General features: G+C 53.3%; 1 protein-coding gene across 6 annotated transcripts; it reads left to right on the plus strand.

Annotated features, from left to right (window-relative positions):
* On the plus strand, positions 433 to 11347 carry BATF (basic leucine zipper ATF-like transcription factor). Of its 6 annotated transcripts, none has more exons than XM_021401463.1 (5): positions 1934 to 2374; positions 3002 to 3113; positions 5957 to 6256; positions 7992 to 8096; positions 10764 to 11347. In XM_021401463.1, exons 1-5 carry the CDS (start codon positions 2283 to 2285, stop codon positions 10971 to 10973), a joined length of 819 nt encoding a protein of 272 aa, XP_021257138.1. In that variant the 5' UTR covers positions 1934 to 2282; the 3' UTR covers positions 10974 to 11347. The 6 variants fall into 6 exon arrangements, with proteins under 6 accessions (XP_021257143.1, XP_021257138.1, XP_021257139.1 ...); XM_021401464.1 differs by having other exon boundaries at positions 3065 to 3113; XM_021401465.1 differs by lacking the exon at positions 3002 to 3113 and having other exon boundaries at positions 1934 to 2187; positions 2282 to 2374.

Here is a 12690-nt window from a genome sequence, read left to right on the forward strand (position 1 = left end):
GCACAAGCTGTGTCCATGCACTTGTAGAGGTCAGATGGTGGGCTCTGTCTTGGCAGGGGAAGAAGAAAAGCCCTGATTTACCAGTGATGTGGAGGAGAGGCTTTCTGGAGCCCCAGGTGCATGCTCATCCAGTGGGGTGGGTGGTCAGGTCCGCTCCTGGTGAGAAAGGGACTGGGTCCTATGAAGAAAGCAACTGGAGAAAATTTGGCCTAGGCGTCTAGGGAGAAATGATGGCATGCATCAGCACAGTTCAGGGGCTGACCTTCTGGAGAGGAGCTCTGCAGAGAAGGACCTGGGTGTCCTGGTGGACAACAGGTTGGCCATGAACCAGCAGTGTGCCCTTGTGGCCAAGGAGGCCAATGGCATCCTGGGATGCATTAAAAGAGTGTGGCCAGCATGTCAATGGGGGTGATTCTCCCCCTCTACTCTGCCCTGGTCAGGCCACGTTTAGACTACTGTGTCCAGTTCTTAGCTTTCTAGTTAAAAAAAGACAGGGATCTCCTAGAAAGAGTCCCATGGAGGACCACAAAGATGATAAAGGACCTGAAACATTTCCCATGTGAGGAACGGCTGAGAGACCTGGGTCTGTTTGGCCTAGAGAAGAGAAGACTGAGAGGGGATCTGATCAATGTTTATAACTATCTAAAATGTGGGAGGCAACTGGACGAGGCCAGATTCATTTCAGTGGTGTGTAGTGATTGGACAAGGAGCAATAGCCTAAAACTGGAATGTGGGAAGTTCCCCACAAACATGCGGAAGAACTTTACGATAAGGGTGATGGAGCACTGGAACAGGTTGCCCAGAGAGGTTGTGGAGTCTCCTTCTGTGGAGATATTCAAGACTCATCTGGACGCCTACCTGTGTGACCTATTGTAGGGAACCTGCTTTGGCAGGGGATTGGCCTCAGTGAACTCTGGAGGTCCCTTCAAACCCCTGCAATTCTGTGATTCTCAGTACTACACTAGGTTTTGGAATCTGCTGACCTGGAGAGGCATGTAAGCACACACCTTCTAATCTAACAGATTAGAAGTTGTTCAGCTAGTGGTGGATCCCTTCAGCAGCCTGGTATGAACACACGATTTGCGCCCTGAGACTGAAGCTCTGGGGTGTGCTGGAGGCCAGACCCTGCTGAGCTCTGCTGGGACATCCTGTCCTGGAGAGCAAACACATGTGGAGGTTAGTTTCTATAGCTTGCTTCTTGTGATGCGTAGACAGGGACACACAGAAAACACACCAATGACATTCAAAAGATTCACTGAAGTAGCAAAGACAGGTACAGAAGAGCTATACACTGCCAGAAATGGCTTTGCCTGGTCAGCCTAGCTTCAGCAGTCTCATACATGTGATCACCTCTGCTTTTTGCCCTGGAGCTGGCCTACTGGGCTGCCTGCTTTCTTACCAGGGCTGACACTCCTACCAGGCAAGGAAACAAGGGACTGCAGAAAGAAAGGAGGTCTCCCAGGCAGACCTTTGGTACCTCCTGAGAGAGCTGAATCTGCCCCAAAGAGACCTGGTGAGCTTCATAAGCAAGTCTTTCACAGGAGCAGCCATGTATTCCTCATTTACCAGGTCTGCTTTGTAGAAGATCTAAAAGGTTGCAGCTGTAGCCACAACCATCAGGAGCTGGGGTCTGGTTAAATGAATTACTACATAGAGCCAGAAACACTGAAAATTTAGTTCCTAATTGGTTAAAATTAAGATTAAAATTAATGAGTACTTATGAACTAAATCCCTCTTTATTTCTCATTTTGCAATTGTTAAACAGGGATAACTCTACCCTTTTACGTGGAAAGGCAGGTGAGGAAACAACTTCATTTACAGCCCTGGAGCACTCACCTGGGGATGCTGGAGAGATTAGCACTAGGAAGAGGCTGTGAAGAAATGAAAAAGCAGGACATCAAAGTGGGATCTTACCACCAGGATAAAGGTAAGGCAGCAATGCCAGGGAAGGAACCTCTGTGGGTACTGCAGCTGTAGAGCACAGCGCAGAACAGTGTGTTGCACAAGGGCTGCAAATGCAGTGTGCTTAAGGGAGCTAATTCCGAGTTGTCTGTACTTTTGAGTGCTTGATTTTACAGCTCTTGTCATTTATAATTCTTTTGGGATGTACGTGCCTCCTGTAGATGGTGAGGTTGTGCTCACAATGGATTGAAAGTGCTTGTGGGATGGGTGTTCGGCATGGCTCAGGTGGGATAAATGTGGTGGGCCAGAGCCCTTGCTTCCTTGCTGGAGCCTGGTTCTCCTGCTCCCCCTAACCTCAGCACAGGTGGTATAACCCTAGGATGGAGACAAGCTATCCTGCAAGCTGGGGAAGCTGCCCTGGTGCAGACAGGACTTGGATGCGATGCGATGCTGCACTACAGAAACTTGCCAGGTAGAGTGAGGCCTTCATTTATCACCACCATTCACTCTTCATCAGCACTGAATCCCACACAAGAGTCTTTGAACTTGACTGGGGAATGATATGCAAACTATTGTGATTGTAGTGTGAGAAAGTGTTTGCATAAAATGTTACACGCGGAGCAGAAGCAACCCCCACAGTTTACAGGAGGCTGAAGTTGATAACTTCTCTACGCTGGCTTTTTAAATAGCACTATTCACTGAGTGCTCATGCAAAGAAGATGAGTGAGAGGGATGCGGTAGGTTTATGGGGAAGCTGCAGCTGTCTTCTCTCCTGAGAAAGCAGTGTGCATGGGCAGGTGCGGGGGCTAGCTGCAGTTAAAGCCTGGCAAATGCATAATGTGCTCTCCTTGTAGTTATTTTGTAAATAAGTCACCTTATTTAAACCCTGGGAGCATCCCTCTCCAGCCTGTCCTATAGAAGCAGGATGAAACCCGGACCATTTCTGACACAGGTTTGTTCCTCACCACTTCATGTGAAGGGGACAGCGTTGCCTTCCTAACCTTAACCTGTTTTCAACCTCTGACCTGAATCTTTCTCACTGCCATTGAAGCCCGGCACTGGCTGCACAGAAAACAGCTGACCACTCTTTCCATTACAGCATATCAAAGACGGCTCCTTCCTCCCCCGCCCTCCGCTCACCCCCAGGACTTCTCTTTTCTAGGCCGAGTGGACCCATCGTCTTCGCTCCTTCCTCTTCGTGCAGGATTTTGGTGTGTTTGCCCCGTGGGTTATTTTCTTCTGGGCTTTTCCACACTTTGGGAGGGGCAGCCGTCCCCTTGCCTCCCTCACCCGCCTTCTGCCTGCTCACTTGCACAGCTCTGCGCCACTGCCAATGCTTCGCTTTGAGATGCTCTGCAACCCCCAGATTTTTCCCTGCCGTTCTGCTGCCTAGCTGGTTATTCCCCACTTCTTCTCTATACCTCGCGTTGCTTTATATTTGCATTTGTTCTTGCTGAGTTGCACCTTGTTGCTCTCAGACCATTTCTCTGGTAGCCGAGGTCACGCTAACCCCCAGCCTCCAGTCCCTGCCACCACTCTGCCCTCGCATCGCCCTCACATTGCCTGCACACCCGAGGTAATGGGACTGTCCTCAGCAGGGCCCATCCCTGTTCAGCAGGGACTGATGCAGAACCAGTTGGCTCCGTCCTTCCCCTACACTCCTCTGAGAAATATCCCTGCTCCATAGGCCTGCTGGCATGGCACTTGTTGCAAGCTCATCCAGTGCTGCTGATAACAATTTTGCAGCTGCTGTGATTAAGGTCAAGAAACTTAAATGATCCCAGAGAGAAAGTCAGAGGATGCTATTCACAGTGTGTGTGAATAGTCACCAACATGAGGCTTGGGGGGTCAGGAGGCTGGTTTCTGGGTAGGCTGCCAGCTGGGACTTCTCTATCAGCCCTGGGCTGCTAAGAAGAGCCTAGCTAAGGCACAGCTCCAGACTTTCCCTTTGAGGATCAAATGAGTTTCCCGTAGAAATGATCGCCCAACTCATGCCTGCACACCCAGCTTCCAGAACTGCATCCTGCCAACTACTTGGCACCAGCCAAATAGCTTCTCAGCTGCTGGGCTTGCTGGCTGCCAAAGGGGGGCATTTGGCCTGTTTGCCCAAGGATGAGGCAAGTGAGGAAGGAGAACTCTGCATCCTGCCTTGGGCAACAGCAGCTTGTAGAGCCTTTGAGGAAGGCTCAGAGGAGCTACTGATGTGGTGGATGGGAGCCCAGCTGATCCGCGAGATGTGCTTGATGCCAGAGGAGCGTGGGTTTCCCTGGGACAGTGGTAATCCATCAGTGTGCTTCTTGAGAAGGAAGCACTGTGCAGGGTTCAGAGGAAGTGTAGTGAGGCAGTGAGTGAAGTGATGGTTCAATGGTTTGACTGCCAGCAGCAGCTTGGCAGCCCTGATTCTGCCTCTCTTCTCACTGGCAGCCTGTGGGTGCCCCATTCCCAGGGCTCTGAGGAGCTCTGGGTGCTGGGAGGGGCAGCACAGGGAGCGGGGTCCTGCTGAGCCAGCACACCCCACGCTCACAGGCAGGGACTGTGCATCCCCACTTGGAGAGGCGGCTGAGGGGAGGCCTCACGGCAGCCTACAGCTCCTCGCAGGGGGTGAAGGGGCAGCGCTGAGTTCTGCTCTCTGGTGGCAGCGACAGGGCTCAAGTGAGCGTCATGGAGCTGTGTCAGGGGAGGGTCAGGTTGAAGTTAGGGAAAGGTCCTTCACCAGCGGGAGATGGAACAGGCTGCACTGGGCACGACCCTGAGCTGCTGGAGCTCGAGGGGCATTTGCCCTGCTGCAGGCACACAATCACCATACCTGGCACAGGGCACTCACGTTGGCTTGGGGCTGTGAAAGCACAGGCTGCTGGGGCTGTGGTACAGTGCTGCGCTGGACTTTAATATTCCTGTGCAGAACATAGAAGGAATTGAAACACTGGTAAGCGGGAACTGCAAACCGCTGCTTTCCACAGCAGTGCATTACCGTGGGTGGGCTCATGCTTCACTCTCTACCTGCTCTTCGCAGCACGTGTGTGCACTCAGTCGCTCTGAAGATGTGCACTTCTGTCTGTGATGGACAACCTGCTGGCACATGGCTCTGCTCATTCTTCTGGCTCTGATGCTGTGAGCAGATAGGGGAGGGAATGGTCCTGCTTCGCTTCTTCGCTCCCTGCTCCCACACCATCACCTGCAGAGCTGCAGGTGGGGTAAGTTGAAGTGTGGCAGCCGTGGGGCCATGCCCAAAGCTGAGTGCCCTCAGAGGGCATACAGCAAAGAAACAACCCCAGTATACTGTGATGTTCCTGTCTCCACATCTGCTGCTGCTGGCTATGGTGAGAGAGGGCAAGAACGGAGCAGGCGGGGAGTCAGGACCCATGCACAACAACTGCATGTCCCTGAGATGGACAAGCTTGTACTCTGGCACGGAGTGACAATCAGGTCTCCGCTCCAACTGCTGGGTCTATAGGACCCTCCCACTCTTGCCAGCAACTCCAAATGTTCTTCATCTCAGCTCTTTGTTTTCAGCTGGGCCTGGCCCATCCCACACACACGAGCCATGGCACCAGCAGCAACTAGGTGACACCCGCTGAGGGTGCAGATCTCCCCTGTCACTCGCGCAGGCGGTGCTGGGGGTGGCAGGACAGGCGAGTGGGCTGCGGAGTTGAGGGAGGCTGCCCTGGAACTTCCCAGCAGGGTTGGGGTGATAGAGGCCACCAGCTCTGGACCGCCTCCTGCCCTCATAAGGCTATGGGTGCGCAGCTCCTCCTGCCCTGGAGTTTCTGGGGCTCCCAACACCACCTCCTCCGCGCTGCCCTCCTTTGAGGGTCCCGGTTTCGCAGCCAGGGCTGGGGCTTTTCTTCCCTTTACATCTCTGCTGTTTGTCTCGGAGAAAACCCATCTTGCTGTTTTTCTACTGCTTGAAGGTGTTTTTCGGGGTTTTTTCAGGCTATTTTGAAGCTCATTTTTCCCAGATGTGCTGCTTTTTTTTTTTTTTCTTCTTCTTCTGTAACTTTTCTTCTTCGTCTTAAAGTTTCCGGCCACGTGACTTTCAGCTTACATCCCCTAGGTTCTGAGAAACCACAGGAGGCTGAGACCTAAAGGAAGGTGCAGAGCTCAGAGCGGGGAGGCAGAGGAAGCAGCAGAGCACGGGGCAGGAGGACAGCGTGCCTCTGGGCTGGGGACTGCCAGAGCCCAGCGAGCACCCCAGGGCGGAGGAGGAATCAAGGGAGAAAGAGAGAAGCCGGGCACACCACAGGTGCAGAGGAAGCTGAGGAGGTCCTGGGAGCCAGAGACGGGAGCCATGCCCCACAGCTCTGACAGCAGCGACTCCAGCATCTCCAGCCAATCCCCCCCTCCCAGCAAGCAGGTAAATGGGGACCCTTCCCTGCCTCTCCTCAGCTCTCCTTCAGGTGGGCAGGTGGCTCTGAGTGGCTGAGAGGAAGCCTGGCATCCCTTGCGCCTGCATGGCGCTCTGTGGCGGGGCTTTCTAGGAACTGCGGTGGAGAGAGTGGGATGTGGGGCTGAGCTGGGAGCAGTGCCCACTGAGTGGGGCATGGGGGAGAGGAAGCCCAGAAAGCTGGGGCTGTGATGAGGACAAGGGGAACCCCTAAGCATGGTGGGCCCCATGCTAGCTGACACGTAGGAGCTATGTGCAGACTCCAGTGTCGCTGAGAGGATGATCAGGGGGACCTGCCAGCTTCCCACTGCCCTGCACAGCACTCAGGGCCTGGGGGAAACCCTGCTGCATTGGGTCTGCTCTTCTCCTATTTGTCCTCAGAGGGTTTTCATCTCAATGTTGCTTAGCTGAGGGAAATTTTGTTGCACAGAGTGCCTTAATGGTAGGTCTTTGGCTGGCAGAAACTAACACAAGCCCAAGTTAATTCCATCACCTTTATTATAGCTATCATTTGCCACCTGCCCAGTGCTGACAGCACCAGCTGCTACCTAAGACTTTGCTCAGAAATCTCCAGGATGATCAGAGCAGGTGATTTCAGGCTTGCAGCCAGGGATGGGGAGGCATCCTGGTGGAGAAGAGGGTGAAGCACAGAGACTGCTAAGGGACTGGGCTTGGTGCAGTAGCTGGGAACTACCATATATAAAGTTGGTAGGGTAATGAAGGCAAGGATAAAACGGTTAAGTTCAAAGAAGAGAAAAGATCTTGGGCGGGGTGGAGGGGGGAGAGGATGTGGACAGACCGATGGGCTGGGAAGATAACTTTTGTGGCTGAGTTTCATAGTCCTGTGGGGGAGCAGTGGTGCGAATGTTAGAGAGTCCACAAAAGAGGCAGCACCATATGAAAACAGAAGATGAAAGAATCTGTATGATGGTTTTAACTGTCAGAAGGCAGCAGCAGGACCAGATCTGAGCAGAGAAGGGCTGCTGCACGAAGCTCCCGAGCTGGCACCGCAAGACTGAGCTCCAATCTGCCAAGGGGCTTGGTAACATCATGGGCAGCACTGTGGATGCTGCTGCCACGGGGCTGCAGAAAGGAGCAAGTACAGGGATGGGAGAGCTGGAGCGAAGGAGATCTGGGGAAAAGTGTAAAATTCAGTCTGCCTAGTTAAGCACGCAGTGTTACAGCAAGCTGCACCACGCTGTAAGGGTCTGCAACAAACCAAGGCCAAGGGAGAAGGGTGGTGGAAAGGGCTTGGGACCTAGAGTGATGGAAGGAGGAAAGCACAGGATGCATCTCTGGAAAGATGCTTTAGCCAAGGAGCTGGAGTAATTGCAGTGCCGCATCCCTCCATAGAGGTGGAGAAGGAAAAGTTTTCCTTGCTGAGGAAACCCAAATTCTCTCTCTTCTGGAGAGGTCCTTGCCCGTGTCCCTCAAGCCATATCCTGTGTCAGTGTCTTGGCAAAGCGGTCATCTCCTTGCTGTACCAGGATGGTTAGGGAATCAGATCTGCCCCTCCTGGCATCTGAGATGCCAAAAGCATCGCATGTCCCTGGGGCAGAACTTTACCTTTGTGCTGAGGAGGATGTGTTCCATGGCCTGTGCTTCAAGGCTGTTACCTGCTGTGTCCCCTTCCCAGTCTCCAGCCCCACTAGAGCAGGGTGAAGGAGGGCCCCTGCAGTCATTTCCATGCCTCATGTTTCCCCAGGACTCTTCTGATGACATGAGGAAAGTCCAGAGGAGGGAGAAGAACCGCATTGCTGCCCAGAAGAGCCGCCTGCGGCAGACCCAGAAAGCAGACACACTGCACTTGGTGAGCACACCCATCCTTCTCCATTCCCTGCACTGAGGGCTTACATTGAGGACAGTGTGCTCTCACCTGGGGGACTTGGAGCTGAGGTACTTGGTAGAGCCAGGACAGGAACAGTGGAGCTAAGGCAGGGTGTAGGAGGCAGTGCTAATGACGTGGGCAGTTTCCTCTATCCACATGCCCAGGGACACTCCTCCTTCAGCAAGTCCAGAGTGAAAGCCTCTGGTTCATCTACCAAATGTTACAGGTTTCCTCTCTAGGCTCAATCAGGGTGACTCATTTTGTGTCACTGGTACCATGTCTGCCTTTCCCATGGGGTCTTTGCTGCCAGGATTCATGCCCTGGCTCTTCGAAAGCACAGCTTCACTAGGGTTGGTGCTCCTGAGTTCATGCTTCATGTTGTCACTTGCACGGTGATGCAACAGTGTACAAGCAAGCTTTTCTGAAATGCTGCACAATGCAGATGAATAACTATTAATCGTTTTCTTCTATTTTAAAACATCCCTATGGCAGGGCGTGCATCCCTTCCTACATCTAAACACTGTACAGTATCTGGAGGCGTTTCCTCTTGCGTAGCAAGGATTTTCCCTGCTTTGGTTTCATCCCTGTCGTCCCATTCTTTCCTATGGCGCCACAGGCACTCTGCAGCTCCTCCCAGTGAGGCAAACTGGGAGGCTGCGTTTCAGGAGGGATGGCCACTTCTTGCTGTGTGCGCTTGGCCAAGAGTGTGTGGTCAGTGTTGGAACACAGGGGCGAGTGCCTTTGCATTTTGCACTTTGGTAGGTGCAGTCCTGTGTGTTTTGCGCTGCTGGTGAACAGCATGCAGAGCCATCTTTGTCCCTGAAGTGCGTTGTCCCTTTGAAGCATGATAGTCAAGCCCACGTTCAAAAAAACATCCTTTGACTTAGCAGTCTTCTTATTTCCCCCAAGTCCTCATTTTTGGAAAGAATTCTTGAGAAGTTGTTCCCAAGCCTCTTATATCATGACCTTACTCCATACTTGCGGTTGGTTTTACAACAGAGATCTCACTCTTTCCTATGTAGCAGATGATCCTGGTAGAAGTGGTACAGCTCCAGGCTGGCTGCATTCATTAATTCTGCCAGCAGCAATGGCTCTGGGAGCTGCACCTTTGAGGGGTGGAGGCAAACACTTGCTTGGGCCTAGTGCTCTGTCCCAGGTAATCCTAGAGATGGATATGGGCTCTCATCTTCCCCCAGGAAAATCCTGACTTGCACCAAGAATTGGGCTGCTCTTAGGGCAAACAACAAACAGCTTTCTTAGCAGATAAATGTTGTTCAGATGGCATCGGTAACAGATGCCAACTCTCCCACAAGTTGGGAGCTGGGACAGCTGCAGAAACACATGGAGGCAAGTGGAGGTTGGATGGTGAATTTTTGCTAAGCTTTTTCCAGTCCCCTCTCTCCCTGATGGGCTCTGCACTAGGAATGGTGCCTCTGTGCAGTTCTGCCCAGAGGAGTTGGGGTTGGGGTGCTTTCAAGGTGGCAGCAGCTCCACCTGCCCCCAGGCATCCTAGTTGGTGTTGAGGGGAACGGGTCACGGTGAGGTTAAAGCTCCTGGCCCCAAGGTCATTTCTGTCCGCTCACAGTCTGACGTCAGTGACAAAACATTTTGTCATGTCCCAGAGATGACGCTCATTTGGTGCCGTAAGTGCTGGGTGCATTTACATTCCATGTGGAGAGCAGGCACCTCCAGCAGTCAGCACAGTGGTAGAGGTCTGACAGGTTCACTTTGCCAGGGATCTGGTGCAGCTCTCCTGGGTCTCTCTTTGGCCATCCTGGCTGAATTCCCGGAGTGCTCCCTGCTTCCTTCCGTCTTACTGCATGGCCACCAGCAGCTGGGATGCCCCACTTGGAGCTGCCCCCCTCTCAGTAGCAAAGGATGTGCTTTGCTCCGGATCGCTGAGGCAAGGCTGAGCATCACCCCTTTGTTGTTATTCTCATTAATATCAGTAATAATTCATCTCTGAGGCCCGGGTTTCTCTTTTCTTCTGACTCAAGCGTCTCCCCCCTCCTCCCCACCGTGCCGCTGGTTTCCCCGGCTGCTAGCAGGAAGCAGTGAGTCTTTTCTTTCCAGGGCAATGACAGGTTTCCTGTGGCAGGTGGTTTTCTGGTTAAAGACGGCGGTTATTCGGCGCACCCTCCCCCCGGCCGCACGGCCCGGGAAGCGGCCAGCAGCGTGCATGTGCGTGAGAGGGAGCGAGAAAGCCTGGGCGGGCGCACTTCTCGTAAGCCCGGGCCGCCAGCATTGCACCCGCACCCAGCCTGCTGGGGGGGGGGGTGTTGCCCTGCTGTCACTCGGTGCCGAATTTGCCGGAAATGTGTTGTTCTGGAAAGTGCTGGGCTGAGAGGCGCGAGCATCAGACCCCAACCCCAGCCCTGCTCCTGGTGAGCACCTCCTGGAAGGGGCTGCGAGGTGGCACTGAGGGATGTGGTTTAGTGGGCATGGTGGGGGTGGCTTGGGGGTTGGACTAGTTGATCTTAGTGGTCTTTTCCAACTTTTATGGTTCTATGATCAGAAGGAGTCCTGACGCATGATGCTGCAGCATGCCCTAATGCAGGGCAGCTCCTACAGCCCCATTTGTAATCGCACCCTACTCCGTCCCCATTCACACCTGCATCTGAGGAAGCCCCCATGATTTTGTCTCCCCAGGAGAGTGAAGACCTGGAGAGGCAGAACGCAGCCCTGCGCCGGGAGATCAAGCAGTTGACAGAGGAGATGAAGCACTTCACCTCAGTGCTGAGCTCCCATGAACCACTCTGCTCCATCCTGGCATCACCCCCACCGCCGCCCCCAGAGGTGCTTTACGCTGCGCACTCCTTCCACCAGCCCCACATCAGCTCCCCACGCTTCCAGCACTGAGCCTGCTGGGGTGGCCAAGAAGCAACTTGTGGGCTTTTCCATCAGGAGAGGGACAGACGCCCCTTCTCAAAGTGTGTACTCTGAGTGACTTTGTCCAAGACTCGTTCCCTGTGCAGAAATGGCAGAGCCACTAGCAGGCATCTTCGGTCAGTTTCCAGCTTGGATCCTGGAAAGAGGAGGCATTCACAAAAGAGCATCAACTGTTCCCCCCTGGGGATGTCACAGGCCGCCACTGTGCCAGTGGCTGGTTGCAGCATGCAGCAGCGGGAGGTCCAAGCACAGGAATGGGAGCAGGGATGAAGGGAAAGGTTGGGGGACACAGAGTACCAGGGTGAAACTGGTTTATTTTTGTAAAATAAAGAATGAAAATGCTTCATGCTTTGTTTTTTCAAAAACTCAGATCCTGCATGACGCAGGGAAGTTGGAGTGGCAGTGGGGGAAAGCTCGTCTCAGCGCTAGATCAGCGGCCTATAGGGGACAGGGTCCAGTGGGAGGTGGGCTGTTCCCTGCTGAAGGGCTGGACCTGGCTGATGTGTCAGACATTCTCTGTAGAGCAGCACGGTCCTGCTGGGGATGACGAGTGGAGGCACCAGTAGTGGTACAGGCAGTCTCTGCACCCCAGAATCCCCAGTCTGGCTATCAGCCCAAGCACAAGGCCAAAGTCCACCTGCCAGTGCAGGTCCTGCTGCTAATGCTGGCTCACAACTGTGGCACCCCCTGAGAAACACCAGCTGCCATTTTTTCAGCATAGGGTATCACAAGCAGTGTTGCTGAAATAAGCTTCGTGTCATCCCTTCATACGATGGCCAAAGCTGCCGCTTCCCTGTACAGGCCTTGCCTGGAGCCACTCAGGTGCAAATGCTGTTCCCAAAATGAATTTCACAGGGATTTGGCCCTTTAGACCATGCAGCATCAACCTGAGTTCTCCAAGAGTTCAGGTTTACAAGGCTCTGCTTCTGCTCCTCCAGCACCTGGTGGGTTTGGCCCTGGATTTTTCACTTGCTGTTGCTTAGGGTTCTGATGCCCTTGTGCTCGTTGGGTTATGCTGGGTCAGAGGATGGAGAATGCAACAGCCTCAGCAAAGTTTGCACTGACTTACAGCAGTATAACCACCAATAATGAGAAATCGTCATCTGTCCTAGCCTGATGCATGTGTGCCATAGAGATATGAAAGCAATACTTCTGTTGCAGAGCTGTCAAGCACTGAGATCCTGCAGGTTGGGTGGGGTTCTGTGAGATGCCCACAGCATTGCTAGGCTACTGGTAACGTCTCTGATTTATTACTGCGACTCAGAATGAAAATAAGTGGTAAGCACTGAGACTGGGAGACGGGTATGCAACAACATCCTCTCAGGAACGTAAACAATAGTCCTGGCAGCACCAGCCAGGGTCCCCTGCCTCCACAGGGCTGCACACTGGAAGCCCTTCAAGCAGTGCTGCGCTCACCTGACGCTGGCCCAACACCAGACATGGGCACTAAGGGAAGCATCTCCCAATCTGACTTGTCTTTGCCCCAGTCCCGCCCTCAAAAACCTGATCACAGAAGAAGCTTTTCACGGTTTGAGTGGTTTTTGACCTCTCCATTGTTTCCGGTTATTTTTGGGTGTCTGAGATGCTGTCTTCGTTTGTTATGAGGAATGGTTCCCTGGGAGACAGACATCAACACCCAAACAGCCGGGGACAACATCTCTGCTCAGGGCCACCAGCCCTTTAGCTA

The sequence above is a fragment of the Numida meleagris genome, chromosome 6, assembly GCF_002078875.1.
Source record: "Numida meleagris isolate 19003 breed g44 Domestic line chromosome 6, NumMel1.0, whole genome shotgun sequence".
Lineage (NCBI taxonomy): Eukaryota > Metazoa > Chordata > Aves > Galliformes > Numididae > Numida > Numida meleagris.

Coding starts and splice junctions, on each gene's coding strand:
- BATF (XM_021401463.1), top strand. CDS start 2,283: ATGGAGACAAGCTATCCTGCAAGCTGGGGAAGCTGCCCTGGTGCAGAC. Junction 3,114..5,956: donor CCTCTTCGTGCAGGATTTTG/GTGTGTTTGCCC, acceptor TACATCCCCTAG/GTTCTGAGAAACCACAGGAG. Junction 8,097..10,763: donor AAGCAGACACACTGCACTTG/GTGAGCACACCC, acceptor TTGTCTCCCCAG/GAGAGTGAAGACCTGGAGAG.